The following is a 22,903-nucleotide window of genomic DNA, read 5'->3' as shown; positions in this document are numbered from 1 at the left end:
GTAGGTAAATCTATCATGAAACTGCTTTGCTTTATTCTAATAATAATAAAAAAAATCTCTAGCACAAGATCCTAAAAATCACTTTATTACTAGTCTAGTCATTCAACAAATACTGGTTGAGGATCTGCTTTGGGCAGCACTGGACTGGGTTCCTGAAGACAGAACAGCCAGGGCCTACCTTCATGGTGCCTTCATGGTGCCTTCATGGTGCCTTCATGGCTCTCGGGCAGAGGATAAAAATCAGCAATAAACAATGAGATCATTCCACGGGGGGGATGAAGCACTTTGAAGAAATTAGAACAGTTTTATGAAAGACCAATGGGGGATGGGAGCCCAGGGAAGGCCTCTCTGAGTAGATGGCATTTGAGCTGAGACCTAACTGATGAAAGAGGGACCTCCATCTGGCGAGAGCATTCCAGCAAAAAAACAAAACCAAAACACAACAAAAGCAAAAACAAGCAAACAAACAAAAACCCAGCAAGTAAAAATGAGTGGCACTGGCTGGAGCCGGGGCTGAGGGCAGCATAGGCAGGAGCTGTGCCTGAGGAATGCACAGCCAGCTTGTGCAGGGCTTATGAGTCTGATCCTCATAACCATGCCTTAAGTAGTCTTAATTTGCCATGCCCTTTGGTCATATGTAATATGCACAGCAATCCCATGAATAAGTAATATTATTCCTTTTACAGAAGAGAAAACGGAGGGTCAGGAGTAAGTTGTTGGAGGTCACCCAGCTGGTAAGTGACAGATTCTGCATTTCCAGTCTGGCCCATCTGACTCCAGAACCCGTGTTCCCCTGCCCTCTAGCCCACACCTGTGCAAGTGTGGTCTGAGCAAGCATCTCAGGCCAGGCCAATGGATGACATATCTGCCCACCCAGGTCAGTGCAAGAAACACCTGCACAGCGGAGGTTTTAATTATTCATTAGGGAAAAAAAAAAAAAAAGAGGCCAAGCCCCCTTAACAGGTTGATTTAGGAATGAACTAGTCAACCACTCTGGTAATCAATGTGTAATCCTAAGCAATTCAGGGCCAAGTAAATTTTATATCTATGCCAAACTTCAAATACTACAGAAGGGAAAGGGAAAACGAGTTAAAAGATCATTGCCAGCTTTTGTTAATGAAATGATTTAATATCTGCAAGTGTATAATAAAAAGGGAATTTTTATATACTGCTGGTGGAGCAGGAATATAAATTGGTAACATTTATGAGGTAGTTAACAAGATGTATCAAAACAGGCAGTAAAATGACTTTGACCCAAGAATATGACTTCTGGATATTGGCACTAAGGAACTGATTGACGATAAAGACAAAGACTGTTTCATCTCCACATATTTATAAGATAGACTGTGATAACCACACCCCCAATAGGGGGGTGGTAAAATGAACTATTATGTAATGGAACACAATGCAACCTCAAAAACTGTTTTTAGAAGAAAGTTTACTAAGTGGAGAAAATGTTCATATTTTAAGTCAAAAAACAGATAAGGAAACAGTGCCCAGGGTGATTCCAATAGAACTGGGTATGATCCCATCTTTTTTGAAAAAGCATCTACAAAAATGATAGGGGAGAAAAGACTGGATGGAAATACCCACAATGCTCATTGTGATGATCTCTGGTTGGTGATGTTTGGGTGAATTTTATTTTCTTACATACTTTTTGTAGTTTCTAAATTGTGATTACTTTTATAATCAGGAAATAAAGGGATTTTCCCAAAAAAAAAAAAAAAGCTAGATTATGGCACACACTTGCCTACGAACATGTGCTCTGCACTTTGTGGTGCACATATGCGCATGTGCACACACACACACACATATACAGGCGGCTGCCAGGAAAACCCTTCTCCGCTGGGAAAGCAAGAAACAGAGTTGTGTTTCTGCAGATGGAAAAGTTGTGGTCCAGTCAGTTTTTTTGCTTTTCTGTTCTGACCATGGAAAGAAAAAGTAATGAGTCCATACCTCAGCAAGATGGAAGGCAGGAGAGCTCATGGCTGAGACGTGAAGGGCCAGTCAGGACCCTCTCTCAGACAGTGATGTGTAAGCGATTCCTAGATCCAGCCCTCCCTTCTCCAGTCAGTCACCTGGCTCCCGCCCGTGTCCAAACACTGGCTGATGAGGTCTTGGAATTTGCTCCTACTCCAGGGGAAGCTCATGGGAGGCTTCTTAATCACGCAAATTGGAGTGCTCTCTCCCCAGGGCCTCCAGTCGGACATCCGTTCTGCTTGGCTTTGGACCCTCCACCTATCCTGAATGCCCGCACCTGCATTTTTCCTGGTCCCTGACTGTTGTTACAACAAGGCCAGACCTTTAGCTTAGGTGTGATCTCGAAGTAGTCCCTATTGCTCACCTGGCTTCAAGCCTCCAGTGCTCTCCTGAGCCTGGGCTCCAGGGACTCTCATACACGCAGCCCACGTCTTTCACACCCAGCCTAGCCTTGGCTTCTTCGAAGGCTGTTTCCATCATTTATTGCTGCGTAGCAAACTATCCCTCTCAATGGAGTGGCTTAAAATAACCATTTTATGCTTGCTTCTGATTCTGTGGGCCAGGAATTGGGGCAAAGAATGGCACTGGCTTGTCTGCTCCACAGTGTCTAGGGCCTTAGCTGGGAGAGCTCGGATGGCTGAGGGATGGCTCACGGGCAGCTGTATGTCTGGGGCCTCAGCTTTCTTCCATGTGGTGTCTACATACAGCCCTCTTGAGCTTCCTAACAGCATGGCTCTGTTGGGCTTCCTAACAGCAGGGTGCTTCAAACAGGCAGCATTCCAAAACGATGTGTCCCAATGTGCCACTGCTTTGTAAAAGCTTCTGCTTCTGTCACGCTCTCTAGGGTTCTACTGGCCAAAGCAAGTCCCACACCCGAGCCCAGAGTCATGGAGGGAGAGGACAGTACCAGGGAATGCCTGTGCCAGATGAGGTGTGCCGGGGAGCATGAATGTGACAGCCTCCCTACCACCTACCTGATCTCTGTTTACCTGAGGTTCAGGCAAATCAGGTGGTTTGCAAGATGGACCTCCAGAGTCAGAGTGCTTAGGATTCAGCCTTTACTTCAACATTTCCTAGCTGTGTGAACTTAAACAAGTCACCTAACCTCTTTCTCTTTCAGATTCCTCATCCATAGAATGAGGATAAGAGGATTCACTTCATAGGGTTGTTATGAAGATTAAGAGAGATAATCCATGCAAGGCATAGAATAATGCCTGGCCCCAAATCAGCACTCACAGAGTTAGCTATTACTCCTATTACTATTATCACTATTGACTCTAACTCATCCTCAGTCACACAGCCAGAAAGAGGCAAAACCCAGATGCAATCCCATGCCCCTGTGCCTCCACTGATGGCCTTTGTAATACAGGGCGATCTGGGGCTTCTCCCACACAGAGATTTCTAGAAGCTTCTGAGGGAGTGTGCTTCTAAAGCAGGGAGTGGTCAGGTGTGGCAGTGGTGGGACACTAGAGAGACATGGGGGCAAAAATTCAGACCCACAGGGTTCACAGCTGATGGTGAGGCAGCAAGAACCGAGGAGCATGGTAGGACACCAATTAAATCCTTCCCCGAGATGCTGAGGGCCAAAATTCGAACCAAAATTTGGACTTACAAGCTGAATGTATAAAAGGAAGATTCTGGAAGAAACTTCCCAGTCCCCATTTATTCCCTTCAGGGTTCATTGAGAATTATCAGCAATGATCTTGTTTATGTGCTTGCATGTTAACTACCTGCCTCCATGACATCCTCTAAAACACCAGCTCCATCTTCTTCAGTGATGTATCCCCAGGCCTGGGATGGACCTGGCAGACAGGGAGGGAGGAAGGGAAGGGAGGCCAGAGGACATGGAGGTTGGACTCCAAACAAGAAGTGATGACATCCTAAAGCAGGCAGACCATAGCGATGGAGAGGAGGGTGCTTAGGTGAGCTCGTTAGGTGTTTGGTGCGCAGCTGGCCAAGAGAAGGGTGGGGGAGGAAAGCTCAAGTCTGCTCTGAGACGTGATCAAGGCGCTCCCTTCCACAGTCATCATGCTGAAAGATGCCAGTGGAAAGGAACATTTCAGACGACCCATCAGAATGGGCAACATAAGAGACTTGGGGTAACTTTAACAGGAAATATGTCTAACTGATCTGGGAGAATTATACATTTTATTGCAATTTGTAAAGATAACAGTAAGTGAAGAAGAAGAATTCCATGTTCCTGGATGGAGTGAGTAAATGATATAAATGGGTCAGTTTCTCCAAAGGAAGTTAAGGGTTTAACGCAACCATGATCCAAATTCTGAGAAGATTTTGTTGGGATCCTCTTAGATTTTTGTAGAAATGTGATTCCTAGACTCACCTAGAAGAATAAACAAGTGAGATTATCCAAGACATTTCTAAAAAAACCCAGAGCAAGGGTGATGAGGAGAATGCAGCCCATCAAATACTAAACACATGAAGAAACTAACATGACAAAACACATAGGTGAATGGAGCACAAAACCACACACTACATGATAAAGGAAACATTGCCAAAGCACCAGGAAAGAATATTCAGTGGACGGTATTGAGATTACTGTTCAGAAATTAGGGGGAGGGGTATCAACCCTACCCTCAAAGAAAACCCAAATGGATAGAAAGAGTGAAGTATAAACAAACCAACCATAGGAAAACAGTAGAAAAAATACGTTATTTCCCAAAGTTAGAGTAGGAAAAGTTTTATATGTTCAGAAGCATAAGAAAAAGAAAATTTGGTTTGACACATTCAACTTCAAAAACTTTAATAGACTGATGAATCACAGACCTGTACCCCTGAAACAAATAATACATTGTATGTTAATTAAAAAAAAAAAACCATTTGTGTATCAGAAAGATGAATCCCCAAAATTGGAAACAAATCACCCAGAGAGGGGAAAATGTCTGCTTTGAAGGTAACAATGGGTATCATCCGTATTATACAAATAGCTCATGCAAATTGATGAGAAAAACTGTCTCCAGTAGACATCGGATAAAGGAAGTTGGTGAACACGTCACAGAAGAAAAATCTAACTGGTAGGTATTTATACAGAAGTTTACCCCCAAGCAATGAAAATAAAAGCAAAATGAGGTATCTTTTTCCAACGATTTAAGTAGCAAAATAATGGGATTAATGGTAACAATTGTGCTGAATCTGGGGGAAAGGGAATTTTCCCTTTGTGAAGAGTTGTTTACTCAGCAACTTTGGTGAGCATCACAGGACTAGGCACTGGGAGCACACAGACACATGATGGTTCACAGAGCTCACTGCCCAGCCTGGGAAAAAAGGAGGAGATCTGGGCATGTGGGGGCTTCCCGGAGAAGGGGTGGCAGAGTTTGAGGGAAAGGCAGATGGTGAGGGGCAAAGACATTGCAGGCCCTGGGGCGGGGAAGAGGGCAACATATGGGGGGAGAGTCCTTAGCCCAAGTCCCACCAGAGTGTGATCCCAATGTGTCTTTCCAGCTTCTCTCCCCCACCTGCCATGTCCCGCCGACCTGCCAGCCACCCTGAACCACTCGGTTCTCTCTGCCAAGCTCCCCCTCCACGACTACATTCAAGCTCTGCCTTCCCCCTGCAACACACAATCCTTCCAGCTACAACCCTAGTCAAAATCCTTCAGGGCCCTGCTCTACTTCCTCCACGACGCATCCCCCTCCTCTGTGCTTCATTTACATCTCCTTCATGGCCCTTTATTCATTCATTCATTCGTTCCCTCATTGAACTAGCTCTTATGGGGCACCTCTCTGTGCCAGGCATTGTACCAGGGGCCAGAGATAGAAAAATAGACCAGACCCAGTCATTGCTCTCAAGGAGCTCCTGGGCCCGATCATACCAGGCCCACGGTATAACTATTTGTGAACCAAGTCTGTTGTTCCTAACAAGACACTTAACTCCTTGGGTAGAGATAGCACCCTGTGTATTTCCTCCATGCAGTTTTTGTGACACATGCATAACAAATATGTCCATCCAAGTTGGACGGAACTGGGTTGGCGAATGTTGGCATATATTATCCCGGCCAATATTCACTGCCCCTGTGTGGGGTGAGGTATTGTTACTGTTGTCCCCATTTTACAGATGAGGAAACCAAGTTTCAACGAGGTAAAGCACTTGATCTGTGGTCACCAGCTGGTATGCAGCAGAGCTGGGAGGGTCTAACCCCCAGCCCTCGGTCTTTGCCTCATGGTTCTGTCCCTTACTATGTGATAGGAGCAGAGAATGAAGAGGAAACCCCAGATACTGAAGAAAGGTTACCTAGACTTGAGGGGTAGGATTTTCACTATGTGGAAAGTTCAGAAGAGGCATATGTGTGTCCTCACAGAAAAATCTTAGAAGGGTTTTATCACATGGCCTCTGCACAGATAACCAAATGACCAGTAAAGATTTACAGATGTCTCACAGAGCAAGCCCCATGGACTGGGTCACAGAAAGAGTAGCAGGGAACTCAGGAAAACAAAGACAGGAAGACCAACCCAAGCCCTCTCCAGGGAACTAGAGGAGAGAAGCAGAAAGGATCACAGAGCCCCATGGCCTGTCTTTGTTTGACCTTTCTGGAGAGACATCAGCTCGGTTCAAGGAGAGCTGCAGAGCAATGGCTTCACCTCTAAAAGATACTATAGGTAAACAGAGGTTAAGGTGACTAGGGTTTTTCTGGGTGATGGCATATGTCAGTGAAATGTAATGGCCCCTTTGCTTCTGAGAAGTTAATATCTATTAATGCTCCCATCCCACTGATTCACTAGGGCACAAAGATCCTGTTCTGATGCCAATGCATTTGCTGGGCCATAAAACATGCCCTCCAAGACACTGAGTGCGCTCTTCTGTCTTTTTCTGTGTTTCTTCCCCAGTGCCATGCAGAGCCCCAGACATGGCATGCTGTATTGCAAAGAGGTGCCAGAGACCGAAAGTTCAAGAAAAGAGTCTCCAGAAGAAGGATCTTCTTCAGATTACCAGGCAACAGTTGCAGCTCTGGGACCCTCCTCCCTTGGCGGAGAAGAGAGAAGTGGTGTGGTCAGTGCCATGGGATCTGATTTAGGGCCCAAGGATGGTATCCTTTACCCACTGGCCCAATATGCAAACTCAGATGCTAGAGCTGGGGGGCCAGGCAAGCAACACATCAGAGTGCAAGAGGCTGGCTGTGAGAGACAAAGAGGGCTAGTGGGGTCTGTGGCAAACCGCAGAGCATGCGCTCCTCCGGAGGTCAACCCATCCTTATGCAACTCCATCGATTGTTGCCATGTGGAAATGCTGGACCAGCATGGCCAGATCTCCCAACTTTTCAAGAGAAGCCAGACTTAGTTCCGGATTTTTATGAGAAATCTGATTTTTTTTTTCAAATATTGGCAGCAAGTTTAAAAATGTGAGCACTACAAAACAAACAAAACACATCTGCAGACCAGATTTGGCTGGTGGGCTGACTGCTTAGGACCTCTGGGCTGCAGAGTAAATGGGAAAGCCATGCTTCTAGGGGGTGCCAACGTCAGAGGAGACAGGATCTCCTTCTTCCAGCAATGGCAGTCCAGGTCTAGGGGAGCAGCAGGGTAGCAGAGAACCTGGGAAGCAGAAAGCAAGGAGTAGCAGAAGCGAGTTAGAGGCTCAGTGCCAAGGCCAGCTGGGGCTTTTCTCTCACTGTCTGTGGGCAAACAAGCTCATTAAAGGACACTGAAGAGAAATAAGATGACCAGAACACAGGATGAGATTCCACTGGCAACTCCACCACCATCATCACCTCCTCTCCCTGGACCTCCTTGGAAACCACAGAAATAATGACCTGCAGACCTCACTGTAAACAGCCCCCAAAGAAATGGGATTTTGCTCTGGCCATCCTGCACATCAGCCACAGGTTAGCACAATGGAAGGTGGCAGGAGTCTCATCCCAAACACACTGGCAGGACCACCTGCTGCCCCTCAGCAGGTTGCATCTCCAGCTCTCCGGGCCCAGCCCACTTGTCACTGGTCCTCGGTGGCTTTGGAGGCAGTCTCGGCTCTCTTAAACTTCTCTCTCCTGCCCATTGTTGTGTGTTGTTGTTTTCTAAGACAGGACGAAGGGAGGCCACAGACAGGTTTCTGCCAACACCTAGGGGAGCCCACTGAAGGGTCTCAGGTTAGGTACAATTTGAGCAGAACATTCTGAAGTTCTGTGAGTCATCAAATGAAGGAGAAGCCAAAGATCCTGTGGTTCTCTAACCAGCTGTGCATGCAGCAAAGACCACACGTTTAGTCTCCATACATTTCTGGATTATCGTTGGCAAAGGAACCAAGAGACACATTCGTGGCCCTCAGGAGGCTTAGAGCACAACCCTTCATTTTACAGATAAGGAAAGTGAAGTCCCGCGAAGCGAAGCGACATGGTCAAGGTCTGTCATGCAGTGGCTAACTCTGAAGTGTTGTGGCGCTGGTTTTGTCCAAAAACAACTGAGTTCATTATCACGCCCAAGAAGAAAATACTTTAGCAAATGCATTTGCGACAGAGGTCAGGTTCCAGCTGTGACAAAATGCACACATCTAGAATGGCCAAGAAATACAAGAGCAAAGGTGCATAGCTTTAAGAAAACTGAAAATACTAACAAAATATTTAGGGGGTGATTTCCTTATTGGATAAAAGCATCCTTTATTTTGTTAAAAAGGATTCACCACAGGGTTCTCTTAAGTCAGGAGGGGGAATATTTTTTATAACTAGGCCACTGATACTAGAATGATGGATTGGAAGGCAGCCTAAATAAGCAAGCCTCAAGGATGGTTTATTTCATTTCATTCTGTTCTAGAGATCTACTATTTAAGTTAAAAACAGGAAACATAGAATTCCATTCAATAAATACAAACAAAGACATACCCAGGTAAAGGGCAGCGAGAAATGGAATCAGATGATGAAGAACCAAAGAATGATGTCTAGGGAGGTAAGGCAAAATCTTTCTGTTAGACAAAACCGAGGGGCAATGACTGGGTCCTCCTCTGATACAGGCAATCCCCAGCTCTCATGAGGCTGTGTTCCCAGATCCCATGTATTAAGATGGCTGATGGGAACCCAGAAAGTATTTTCTCATGGAAATAATAGCAATGGCAAAGTGGGTGTGAGGTTACCAGGTGTGGCCCAAGACCAAGTTAACCCAAAAGGGACTGCCTCCACAGCTCCACCCCTGGGGGTCTTCATTCACCCATCACCTCCTCAAAGGGTCCTCACTCACCCATCACCTCCTCAAAGCGGAGGCTGCTCCATCATTCATTCTTCTCAGAGCCACAGAAACAGACCCACCTGCTTCCATCATAAGTTTTTTCCTCCACCTACCCCCTTGGGGCTCTGTTGTCAGCCCTCTGGTCAGCTCACTTTATATTCTCTCCTTGGGAGATTCCTGCTACTCTTAGGACTTCCACAGCACCCTACCTAGGGAGGCACTGCAGGCAGCCAAAGGAGCACCCTCGAGTTGAGGATCATGATGGCAACTCAGGCATGGCCGCCATGATGGGTCAGGGGCAAGAAGAGGCAAAAGCAAAAATAAGGCACTGTGTGGCCCCTGAGAAGAGAAGCCAGCTTTGCTCCTTTCTCTCCAATTCCTAGTCCAGTCCCCAAGAGGCTGGCTCTTCTCTGTTTCTGTCGGTAGGTGGCCCTGAGAATATATTCTTAAGTAAATTCTTTACTTGAGCTATCTTGATTCTGTAAGCTGAAATGGAGAGAACTTGGCCTACAATGCCAGGTGCTAAATCTTGTTTGTCCGGGCTTCTCAAGCTAATCTCCCAATTTTGACTCAGGCTCCCGGATTCGAGGTCCATGAGGGGCCCAGGATTGGAGCTCCTTGGACAAATGCCCAAGGGTGGTCACCCCCCCGACCCAGCTCTGCACCCTATTGTGGCTCCAAGTGGACTTCCCGCCCAGTGTCCCCAAATTCTGAGAAATGCAGTCATAACAAAAATCAACCTAAAGGTGAATTTACTTTTCCCAACACTTCAAGTTCACAGCGAACTCTGGCTTCAATCCAAGGTATAAATCAGCCTCTGAATGAGACCCCAGGGAATGAGATGATAGAATCCTTATGTTGCATTCTTTTTTCCTTCCCAAAGAACAGATGTGCATTTTATCAGATGCCTCTTTATCATCTCAAATTATCCTACTAAATTGAAGATTTTATGGGCAGAATAGCTGCCAGGCCTTGCCCAATTCCTGCCCCACTGTTCTCCCCTTCCCGGCTGCCGACTGCAGTCTGTGGGCTCAGCCCGCCCTACACTGTGGCCAGCCCTGTCCCAAGTCAGGCAGCTGGGGGGGCAGCAGTGAAGGTAGATATAGGGAGTTTAGGCTCAAATGGGAGTGTCTCAGAAGCACTTCACCTTTAGATCCGTGTGCTCCTGCCTAATTTCTGACCCCTGTCTTCATTTTATTCTCTCAGGCCAAGTCGCCAGCTTATTGTCCTCCCTAATACCCATGCCCCAGAAGGATTGGGGGTCCTTGCCTTGTCCTCCTAAGCTCGCAGCACAAAACTGGAACTTCCTGTGAGTCTGACTAAAGGTCCTTCTGATGCTATTTGCCTCTTGCCCTCCTGGTGGCCCTGCTTTGCCCCCTGGCAGGCCCCGTGCCCCAGGCTGGATCTCCAACACCAACTCCTGCCTGGATGACAGCTGTCACCTGGGGCCTTCCCTCTGCCTACTGGATCACGCCTCCTCTGGGGGGTTGGTGGCTGCCCTACACCAGCAGGGGCTTTGGATCCCAGGTCCCACCCCCTCCAGGGTGCCCCATCCCTCCCCTACTCTAAAACATGACCATAATCACAGCCATCATTAAAGCTCCATCTCTTGCATGGCAGGAGAGAAAGTGGGTATCCTTGGTGCTCAGCACAGAAGAGGTCCCCAGTTGGCATCTGTTATTACTTGAAGGAAGGAGGGAGGGAGAGAACGCTGGTGTCAGAGGGTCAGCAGAGCTGTGAGGCAGACACATGCCTGAGTAGGAGTTCAGCAAGGAAAAACCAAGTTCTACACCACAGGAGCCAAGGAGAATTCTCAGAGGAGGGCAGGGATGATGGGAGCAGTTGGCTGGGGAGGGCAGGGGAGGGGCTGCAGGTCTTGGGGGAGAAGGGATGAAAGGAGCCCTGGAGGGGTGAGCAGAATGCCAGCACACCCTCTCTGGCATGGAAAAGACCGCATTTCCATCTGGGAATCTATGTGAGGGGCCCAGTAAAGAAAGCTTTTGGCCACATGGCTAAATGATGCCCTTTTTGGACACTTCCTGCAAGGTGATCGGGGCTTGCCCAGCCCGAGGCCACCACCCCCTAAGCATTTCTTTCATTGCTGGCACCCCACATTCGGGTGCAGTCCTAACCCCAACTGACCTCTGGCGGGAGCAGAGGAGCCGGGAAGCATGGAGGCCACCAAGCACTCCTGAGGCTCGTGGCCCCATCCACAGACCACAAGCGTTTGTCTGGCATCTTTCATGTGCCAAGCCTGATGCTGGAACAAAAGAAGACAAGCCAAGACCAAAGACGAGTCACAGCTGGGACAGGCTGGGGGATCCAGCAAGGCACACCCTGAAAGTGACCTGACACAACAGGGAGGGCACGATGAGGTACAGCCCCAATGGCGCATGGAACTCTTCCATGTCTTTCCCTATCGCCTCTCAAGGGTGCTGATGGGGGGATCGAGTGGCTCAAGGGGACAGTGTTAGTGGTGATGCCAGCAGCTGTTCCTAGAAGCAATGGAGGGTAGGGGCTAAAAGTAGGGCCTTTGACCTGAGAGTTAAGTCCTAATCTGGGCCCTGCCAGTAATCCGCTGTATTAGAGTTAGTTACATACCTCTCTGAACATTAGCCTTCGTGTCTACACCAACAGTACCTACCACCTAGAACCGCTGTGTGACGGTTAAATGAGATCATGTGTTGAGAGTCCGTAAGACATACGCAGCGTACAGCAAATGCTAATTAGTATTATTCTCTTTGTTGTTGCTGCCGGCATCCAATCCATTTTCAGGTCTCTCTCTGGCCAACTGTGAGATCCTAGAGTTTGACTCAGGAGGACCAGGGAAGGCTAGGGAATTGATAGAGATGTCCCGTGGGTGGGTCAGATCCCAGTGCTGCCGGCCCAGCTCCAGAGACCCCAGGGAGGGTGCTGCAGAGTACGTACAGCAATGAAAGGGAATTCGGGGGCATAAGGGGGATGTGGAGTCTGAGACACAGCGGTGGGCCAGACAGGAGCCCGCACAAGGGCAGCCACGGTGGCTATGACTATTGGGCACCTGCCTGGTGTCAGACCCTGGTGTAAGTGCTTTCCCTATCCCGCCTTTCAATCCCCCTGCAAGACAGGCATTAATAGCCCATTTTACAGATAAGGGATGAGTCACCCTGACCCCCCCAGCTAATCAATACAGAGCCAGAGAGGAAAACCGAGGCTCACCTGACTCCACCACTCAAGCCTTTCCACACTGCAGTTCTGCAAGGTCCGGATGTCCACATAAGAAGAACATCTCATGCGGCTATTCAGTGGGCGCACCGAGACCAGGTGACGGCAATGTGTGCCACTCCAAGTCATGGGCAGAGTGAGAAAAGGAACTCTAGGAGCTGAAGGGTCTGCCAGGTGGAAGGGCCCTCATGGTTCAGAGAGGAGGCCCAGAGAAGGGAGGCAAGGTACCCAAACCTACGTCCTTCACGCCTGCTATTTCATTCTTTTGAACTCAGGAGCCAAAACTGCTGGGCTTATGCAGATGCTCACACATCTGGCAGGAATTTAGGAACTGAGGATTTAGAGGTAGGTCGGTGTCTTAAAGAGAGCTGGACATGGCCCAGGGGCTCAGAATAGACAAGATGGGGCCATCAGCTTCCATCAGAGCCAACGGGTCATTACAACCATCTCCCCTTTCCAAGTCCTCATGACAAAGCCCAAGAAATCAGATCCATCATCCGGGTGGAGGTAACGGTGAGGCGAGACGTTGTCTCCAGGTTTCCAGACGTTTGCGAAGATGAGAATGTGCAGCACTGGCGTCCTCTGGACTCTTTAGGGAAGATACAAACAAACAGAAGTCCAAAACATCAACCACATCGCCCTGCACCTTGTGTAGTTAGCACAAGAGGTGGCTCGGGCCTCGGGAACGGGGCTCTCGGGCTCTGCCCCACCCCGTCGAAGAGGACGCAAGACGGTCGGAGAGTGTGTGTGTGCCTGCGTGTGGGTCCCGCTAAGTACTTCCTTCACTACACAGCTAATCCGATTAGCTGCTTTAGGAGACTCTGCAATGTTAATTCAAGGGTCCCATTCATAGAACAGCTTGGCCCGCGGCTGCTCTGAGCTCCCATTCTTCTTTCTGCAAATAAAATGCACACAGAAGGACTTTCTCTCCCCAAAGAATGCCCTCTCGCCTCCTTGCCCCGCACACAGCCAAAATGCCGCTGCCACTTCCCCTGGTAGCTCCCACGGCGGGGCCAGGGCCTGTCTGAAACTGGGGAGAAAATAGAGCTCTTTGCATCCCAAGCACAACAGGAGGCTAATTTTCACAGCACTGTCAACCCAGGTGGCCTTCCAAGCTGGCAGCCATGCTGAGCAAGTTGCGTCGTGAGCGCACACCAGTTGTAGGGCCCTGGAGGAGTCGTTGGCTTTCTCTGGGCATTCAGGGCTCTCTCTGCAGAAAGGGGACCTGCAACAGAGGGTGCAGTTGGAACGGAAGGCTGAAAGGAGAGAAACTCCGGGCTTGTACAGACACAGTGTCATTCTGTTTGGCTGGAGGACAAGGAGAGGGTAGGGGGCTGGATATGTAGGTTGTAGACAGAGCGCAGACAGCCCAAACCAAGGTCGGACTCAGGAGTGTTTCTGCTAAGTGATAGGGAGCCACCAAGGGTTTTAAGCAGTGTAGCTGTTGTGTGGGTCTCCCAGGACTGCTCTAACAAAGTACCACAGGGTGGGTGGCTTGAAACAACAGAAATCCATTCTCTCCCAGTTCTGAGGGCTAGCAATCTGAAATCAAGGTGTTGGCAGAGCCATGCTCCCTCTGAAGGCTCTAGGGAAGGAGCCTTCCTCACCCTCCTGCCAACCCGGGGCAGCTCGGGCAATCCTGGCCCTTCCCAGGCTCATAGATGCTTCGCTCCAGTCTCCGCTGCTCCCCTCACACGCCCTCTTCCTCCCTCCTCGCCCTGTGTGCTCTCCGCTTCTTATAAAGACTCCCATCACTGGATTTAGGGCTCATCTCAAGACCCTTAACTAATTACATCTGTAAATCCTCTAGTTCCACCTTAAGGTCACATTCTGAGGTTCCAGGTAGACATGAGTCTGGGGGGACATTATTCCCCCCACTCCAGCGGTTGCCAGGCCAGGGCCAGGAAGATCACCTGGAAGCAGGATGGGGAAGGAGGGACTAGAGGCAGGGAGACTGATTCCTCTAAGTGAATGCCAAGGATGCTCCCTGTTTGGGGTCCCAGCAGCTTTTTTCTGTGGCCCGTGCAGCACCCCAGGTGGGCTCATAAACCAACCCAGGCACAACCCTTTGCTCACCCTTTGGCCCAGAGAGGCTGCAGCCTACTTTCCAAGGGATGGCAAAGGAACGATTACACGCACCTCTGCTGTTCTCTGTTCCTTCTAAAGATTATTTATTTATTTATTTTTGAGAGAGAGAGAGAGAATGAGAGAGAGAGAAAGCACATGGGGGGGAGGGTCAGAGGGAGAAGCAGACTCCCTGCCGAGCAGGGAGCCTGATGCGGGACTCGATCCAGGGACTCCAGGATCATGACCTGAGCCGAAGGCAGTCGCTTAACCAACTGAGCCACCCAGGCGCCCTGTTCTCTGTTCCTTCTAATTGGCAACATGCAGACAGGCTGGCCCAGCAGAGGGCCACACGGGAGCTGGGAAAGCTGGTTCTCCCACCCACTGAATTTCGGACATTGGACATATCTAGGGAATGAGGCCACCTTGGTCACTTCTGGGGCAATGATATTGTTTCATTCGGCAGCCAAGAAAGCAGCTCCAAACTCACAGGAGGAACCAGGGAAAGAAGGCCGCTGGGGCTGCACTTAGGGTTCTGTGCCCTCCCCACTCGGATCCTCCTCCAGGGATTCAGTGCCCCCTCCTTGAACTTCCTTCCCTCCCCTGGAACATAGGGGCACTAACCAAAGCTTGGAAATGAAATAACCTAAATCTAAGAATACATCCTTTCACACATTTGGAAGCAGGAAGGCTGAGTAAGGATGTGGTTCCTTTTTATTTTTTAATCAAAGCAAATGTTTAAGGATCAATGCACAAAGTTGTTCATAGCACCATTGTTTCTAAAAGGAAAAAAATTACAGGAAGAAAAGGGAAACACTCTTCATGTCCACCTGTATGGGATTAGTTTGATGAATTATGGCACAGTTGTGCATTAAGTGTGATAGACTACAATGTACTGCATGAAAAGATGTCTATGGGTGCCTGGGTGGCTCAGATGGTTAAGCGTCTGCATTCAGCTCAGGTCATGATCCCAGGGTCCTGGGATCGGGTCCCGCATCAGGCTCCCTGCTCCTTGGGAGCCTGCTTCTCCCTCTGCCTCTCTCTCTCTCTCTCTCTCTCTCTCTGCCTCTCATGAATAAATAAATAAAATCTTTAAAAAAAAAAAAAAAGAAAAGATGTCTATGAGGTGGTGTTAACTGAAAGATGCAGATTGCACAAGAAGGTGTTGAGAAAAATCCCTTCTATGTTTTAAAAATATCTGTATGCCCACAGCCTGAGCCCAGTGAGGCTGGAAGGAATCCAGCAAACAGATAATGACACGGATCCCTGGGGCTGGGAGAACAGGAGATTTTTACTTTCTACTTTGTCCAATTTTGAGCTACTGGACTTTTTTTTTTTTAAACAACTGGCAGTATTAGTTTCATCAGCCAAAACAATAAAAATATTCCCATTCCGAAAATAAAATAACTATTCTAGATAGATGCAAAGTACTATTGGCCCACAGAGAAAAGCGATCAGGATAAAAATCACTCCGCCATAAAAGCACACCAGAAAAAAAAAAGAAAGAAAACAACATTCTGAGCTTGGGAAGGAGGAAATACCAGGTAGGTGTATGTTTCAAAGCCCTCAAACCCAAGCTACCAATGTTCCCTCCAGCACACCCAGCAAATTTCTCTCATTCTCCATGTTAGCCTAAACCCTCCCAGGTCAGTGCTTTCTGCAGACACTACTACTAATAATAACGAGGAGGTGGCAGAGCTGATATTTATTGAGCACTTACTATTAGCCAGGCACCGTGCTAAGCACTTTATATGTATTCTTTTTGTCCTTATAACATCACTATTCCCTTTTGATAGATGAAGAAACTGAGGCCCAGTTCAAGGATCCAAACCCAGACAGTCTGATCCTAAAACCCGTGACTATAACCAGTGCTTTAACCACTCTCCTGGAAGCAAAGCCCTGTTGGAGCTCTTGATCATTTAGGCCCATAGGAGATGGTTCCAGGCTCTGCCAATCTCTGCCAACCCCTTCCTTCTTCCTCTCCACCCACGTTGGCCAGTGCCTTGTACATACAGGAGACTGGGTCACCTCCAAAGGGATCCAAAGACAAATGTGATGTGGTCTCTGTCCTCTCCTAGTTCACAAGGAGTAAGGAAAGAGAAGACTCAAGTTCTTAGACCAGAGGCTGACCATGTTGGCCTTGGGGGAGTGCCAGGAGGGAGGAGAAGGCAGGGCTGCTAGGCTTCCCTTCACTGCAGCATCCTGAGGCAACCTTCTGAGCAGGCGCCTCTCCAGGAGCTCACCTACAGCTGGCATGGTGGCTGGCCACTCCCAGCCTCTCTCTGGGGTCTCCCACTCACATCTGCCAAGCCCCATGCTGTGCCATGGTGGGTCCCCCAAGGACAACACAAGGATCACTGATTGGGGTGACCCTGAACGTTCGTGTTGGTGGACGAGCACCAACTCACTGCTGTGCTGGTCCAAAGTATGGGAGAAGGGTCCCCAGGCCAGAGAGACCATGCCCCAGCCCCCGAAGTCCTCATTGGATCTTGCACGGACACCACTCCTGCCTTCGAAATCAGTACGCACCCACATAGAATGTAAATTAGTGCAACTTCTTTGGAGAACAGACAGTATTTACTAAAGCTGAACTTACGTAGTCTATGACCCAGCAATCCCACTCCTGGTTGCCCGATGGAAATGAGAGTTTGTGTCCACCAAAAGGTATGTATAAGAACATCGGTAGCAGCTTTATTGATCATAGCCCAAAACTGTGAATGGTCTAAATGTCCGTTAATAGAAGGATGACCACGCTAGCATTTGAACACACGAGAGAATACCACACAACAACGAGAGAGAACGAACTACTTCACTCAACAAGGTCAAAAAGCTGAGTGAAATAAGACAGACACAAAGAATACATGCTGTGTGATGCTATTTCTGCAGGTAAAATGAGTCTGTGGCTGCTGTGGAATGGGTATTGACTAGACGGGGGCACAAGGGAGTGTCTATGGTTCCGGAAATGTTCCATGCCTTGGTTTGGGTGGGGTTTATGTGGACATATGTAGAAGTTCCATCATCCCGTATACTGGAGATATGTGAAGTTTGCAACTTTTAAGTAATATTGCAAAAAAAAAAAAAAAAGTCTTAAAAAATTTTAACCACACAGAGATTACAATCAGGTCAACTTCTCTAGGCCTCCAGGTAAGAACTGGTTAGCTGGAGTGGTAGAATTATGAAGAGACGCTTCCTTTTTTTAGAGCTCCATTAAGGTTATATATATTGGTGTGAAAAATAATTTGCCTTGTAAAAAACCATTTAGAATTCAAACAGACTATCCAAACCACACACGAGAGGCCTCAAAACTCCTAAGAAATTATAGTTCTAGAACCAGACACCAAAAAGAAGCTCTGAAGGGCTGAACTGTTCCTCCTTCCTCCCAACCCTTGGCAGTAGGGTCCCTCTGACCTCCTGACAACCTTTGCCTTCTTGCTCTCCCCTCATCCCCCAGCCCCTGGGGGGTTCTTGGACTTGGCCCAGTCCCTGGAGCTGCTCAGATTCCTCATGAGCCGTGGGAGCTGCCCCCTTACTCTGGACACATTCCCACCCACCCCTCTAACAGGCACCCTCACCATCTACCCCCACCAACCTCGGCGGGTGCCTCTCTCTACCACAGCCTACCCCAAAGAGCCACCCTCCAGTGACTCGCCCCTTTCTGAGGCTCCCCGAGTAAAGACAGGCGCTCTCATACTCCCCGTGTGGCTTCCCCACTGCCTGAAATGTGTTTTCTCAATTCTTTACTTCAAGGACTCATTCTCATCTTTCAAGACATGATGCAAGGGTGTCCATTCCCACAATGGCTTTCCTGGCTCCCCTGTGTAGCCTTCTTCCCCTCACTCTCCTCTCTTCCCACTTCTCTTGGTTCATTACAGCCCTTGCCATGAGGAACTGCAGTTTATCTCTTCACCTGTCAATTTCATTCCACTAGAGAGGAGCACCTCAGTGATAATATCTGCCGTTGCCCGAGAACTTGCTATGTGCCAGGCACCAGGCTAGCCCATTACCCTGGGACTTGATCCTCCCAACCCCCTGTGGTGTGAGGGATGGTTTCATCCCCATTTTGCAGATAGGAAAACTGAACCTCGGAGATGATAAAGAGCTTGCCCAGGTCTAAACCGTGTCTGCTTGGCAGGAATGGTCTCCCTTAAGGCAGGGGTCCCATCTTACTCCTCTTTTTCCAGCACTGCACTTGGCCACCACAGGTGCCCCAAAAAAGGGTACAAAGCTCAATTACACAAGAGGAATAAGTTCTGGAGGTCTGCCACACCACCCTGAGCCTATAGTTTATAATACTATTTGTGCACTTAAAAATTTGTTAAGAGAGCAAATCTCTTGCGTTCATAGCACAATAAGTTTTTAAAAGTCTCCAAAGAAAGGAAAAGAGGGTGTGGGCAGGGGCGGCAGGTAGCAGGGGCAGTGTAGCCTCGGGCATATGTGAGCCCTGGGCACCAAACAGCCAGCCATGGTGAGCCGCACCGGCCCGGCCGCCTCACAGGGCAGCCCCTTTGCTGCTGCTAAGAATGGGGATTCCCCAGAGCTGAGGCGTCTGAGCCCGGGGCGGGGGCGTAGGACTCAAGAGACTAGTCCCACTACTATTCCCCCCAGGGTGGAGGCAAGGAGGAAGAAGAGTAATCAAAGTCTGAAGTCCCATCCGTTTCCTGGTTTGACTGCAAAACAAGTGCACAGCGCCCCGTGAGCAAACATCTTTCCTAGTGCTGAGCGTTATTAGCATCATCCACAGACATGCCCGAGGTGGAGCCCACGGAGGAATTCTCTCTAGTCTGGGAAGTGTGGAACCCACCCAGGGGCCAACGTCCTGAGAACCCACACTGAGCTCAAGTCTGAACCTTCAGATAAAGAGGCAAATGGAGATTTTCTTACAAGGATCAGCAACCCTGGAGGCTCCAGCTCCACAGCCTGCAGTGCAGAAAGAGTGAGCCCTCTGGTTTCCCACAGACAGGCGGGCATGGGACTGACAGGTCAAACACTGATGTGTCATGGTCCACACCCACACTTGCCAGAGTCCCTGACCCCTCTCCCCAGAGAAAGAAAAATGGGGGACACAGTGCTTACCGGTGCTATGTCCCCCTTCCTCTGCTGACTGCTTGATCCAGTCTCTGGCTTTGTCAATGTGAAATAACTTCAGATCCTCTTCGTCTAAGGCAATGTCTCCCCAAAAGACAGCTGGAGAGAAAAAAACATAAATGGATCCATTTAGGCTGGAGATCAGAAAAAAAGATGGATTTATTAATGCCCCAGAGGACATTAGATGTTGGGTAGCAAAACTCTAGAAATGACAATCCATCCAATCAAATCTCTCCCTGAACCTAACACAGCGGGCTGGCAGAGACAGAAGAATGGCGTATAACAATTCTGTTTATCAGAGCCACAGGGCTGGAGCCAACCACCATCCCAATCAAGGCCTAGGTCTGTAAGGTATTTTGAAAGGGCACCCTGTCTTACTCGAGCTGTAAGCAGCTCTGGACAAAACCACCACATAGAGATAGCTGTTTCTTTCTTCTCCAGAGTCCCCAGGATATAAAAGAAAAGCATAATGTGATAAATGATACTACTGTTCACAATATTTGCTGCCCTTCCCTGGGGGAAGATTATATTTCTTTGCCCCATTAATGTCAGAATCGGCCACTTCACCTGCTCTGATAAATAAATGTGAGAGAAAGCCCTAAGAGTTAGCGCACATGTCCTCTTTTTCCTTTCCCAAAAGACAAGCAATGTTCTAGATAGGGGCGACTCTATCACTCTGGGTTCTAGAGTAAATATGATGTGGAGCAAAGGTATGGCTGACCAGGATGGATATGTAGCGTGAATGAGGAGAACAAAACCTGCTAGTTTTACAAGTCTCTGAGATTTGGGGCTATTTGTTACTAGAACACAGACAAATGTGTTTATCCTGACAAATACAGAAATTGCTACCAGAAGTAGTATGCTGCTATAACAAAAATCTGTTGTGTTTGGGCAAGGCAGTGGGTGTCAAGGAAACTGTTACTGAAGCCTGGAAGGAGGTGAACTATGTTATGCAGTGATGAGGTACCTGGTAAAAATATTGGCCTGTATTCCCTTGGAAGGCAGAGGATAAGCTGAATGTGCTATGGCTTTAAGTGAAGAGACTGAGAGTCAGAATGTTAATAGCACGCCTTGGTTGCTATTAGCTGTGTTTGATAAGGTACTGCAAGAAAGAAAAGGGTTTTATAGAGAACTGGGCAATTTATAGTGGGAATGTAAAGGCATGGAGAGAGTCCAGAAATTCAAGAAGAGCCAACCTATTCTCATCACTAAGCAATTAAAGAAAAACTGAGAGGGCCTTTGAGTAACAGAGGCTAATTAAAACTTAACTTTGTGGTGTGGAGAAATGGGAACTCTCACTCATTGCTAGTTGGAAGATAAGATGGTATACTACCTATGGAAAATCATTTGGCAGTTTCCTAAAAAGTTGAACATGATCTTAAAAACATAATCTTAAAATCTGAAAGTTTCCTAAAAAGTTAAATATAATCATATGATCCAGCAATTCCACTCCTAGGAAATCTTCCCAAGAGAAATGAAAAGATATGTTCACACAGACATAAACTCAAATGTTTACAGCAACCTTATTCATAATAGCCCCAAACTTGAAAACAACACAAATGTCTATCAGCTGTTGAACACATAAACAAAATGTGGTATATCTATAAAATAGTAAGCTATTTAGCAATTAAAAAGAACAAACTTTTGACACATGTATGACACACGTATGTACGGACTACATGTATGAGTCTCAAAAACATCATGCTAAGTGAAAGAGGCTAGATGCGAAAGGCTACATGTTACATGATTCCATTTATATTAAATGTCTAGAAAAGGCTAATTTATAGAGCTAGAAAGATTAGTGATTGCTACGGTTGGGGGCAGGACTGAGATTTGGCTATCAATGAGCACAAGGGAGCTTTCCCCGGTGGTGGAAATGTTCTATAATTTAATTGTGGTGATGGTTGCACAACTATGAATTTACTAAAATCACTGAATTGTACACTTACAGTGGTGAATTATACAGTATGTAAATTATACAAGAAATCTGTGTGAGAAAAAATAAACCACTCAACTTTATGGCAAGGACCAGTCAAGATGGTGCCCAATACATTCCTTCAGTGGGAGAAGAATGGAGAGGGACAGGAGACCAAAAGCATGGTTCCCTCAGAGAGGCCTAGCAAATGCCAGGTGCCAGCAACTAAGTCCGGAGACAGAGAGAGAGGCATGTCTAGAAAACAACCGTGATGTGACCACCCCACCTGCAGCTGAATCAAACAGGAAGATGACTAACATTTCAGAAAAGCATGTGCCAGAAGAGCTACTAGCACGGCCTGCAGGAGACTGCAACTCTTTGAGACTTAAAATGACCCCAAATGATCCTTGAGCCCCCAACCTTCTATGGGGAAGGAAGTGGGCTGAAAAAGACGTCCTCTTCAGATATGGCCAATGAGAATAATGGAAAAGAAAAGACAGACCACCCCCCCGCCCCATGGCGCCATGGAGGGCCATGGAGGAAAGATGATCGGAGAACTACTCACAGGAGGTGTAATCAGAGCCCTCCCCTGGAGAGCACACATGGGGAAGACACCTCGTGGCCTGCCAGTGCATCCTAGTCCATCTCTGGAGCCAGAGAAGAGCAGAGCTCTAAGATGTAAGTTTCAAAAACAATAGTTCAGGGAACAGCAAAGAGTGCTGGGATTGATTAGTGATGTCTGCCATGGGCAAGTGTGGGAGTGGCAATCCTCCAGGGTGTGTTTGCGGTCCCTGCTTTCATCTTTAGGAAGAGAATCAGGGTGATACTGCTGTAGAAAAGAAATCAGAGGTCTGGTATAAAAGCAATGCTCTCCTTAGAAATTGAAAAGAACAAATTGAAAAGCGTTCTCAAATAAAATAAGATACTGTCACAACACATAAGAAAAAATGATGTATCAACAATTAGCACTACACCACTGTGCAATAGTATTTTCTGCAAAGATGGTAGCCATTTCTGCAATATGGTAGCCAATGACTACATGTGGTTACTGGGCACTCGAAATGTGGCTGGTGTAACTGAGGAACTGAATTTTACGTTTTATTTTATTGTAATTAAAATTTAAATTGCTACATGTGGCTAATGGCTATATTATGAATACAATATAAACAATATAAACTAAAATTTTATATGGTATACATAACATAATATAATATAAAATAAAATAATAAATTATATTTAAAATAGCAGCAAAAAGCAACACATATCTAGGAATAACCTCGATACAAAAAGTGTCATACTATGTCAAGAACGTCAAATTCTACTAAAAGCTATAAAAAGTGACTGACATGAAAAGAAAAACATACTATGTTCCTGAAACGTTCATTCTTTTCAAATTAATGTGTAGGTTTAATATGCTTCAATCAAAATCCCAATAATGCTTTTATTATTGACAAAATGATATTAAAGTTCATCTGCATAATTAGGTGTT

General features: G+C 47.4%; 1 protein-coding gene across 1 annotated transcript in view; it reads right to left on the bottom strand.

Annotated features, from left to right (window-relative positions):
• The window catches only part of TLL2 (tolloid like 2), a 122,417-nt gene that overhangs the window by 75,948 nt on the left and 23,566 nt on the right, over window positions 1-22,903 (bottom strand). The window contains exon 3 of the mRNA XM_025880974.2: window positions 19,488-19,598. Within this exon, the coding sequence (XP_025736759.2) occupies window positions 19,488-19,598 (111 nt within the window). The remainder of the gene's footprint in view (window positions 1-19,487; window positions 19,599-22,903) is intronic.

This window comes from Callorhinus ursinus, unplaced genomic scaffold, assembly GCF_003265705.2.
Source record: "Callorhinus ursinus isolate GAN/ISIS: 27379988/994484 unplaced genomic scaffold, GSC_fseal_2.0 scaffold20, whole genome shotgun sequence".
NCBI classification, from domain to species: Eukaryota; Metazoa; Chordata; class Mammalia; order Carnivora; family Otariidae; genus Callorhinus; species Callorhinus ursinus.
This window is presented reverse-complemented; position numbering and strand designations above follow the sequence as displayed.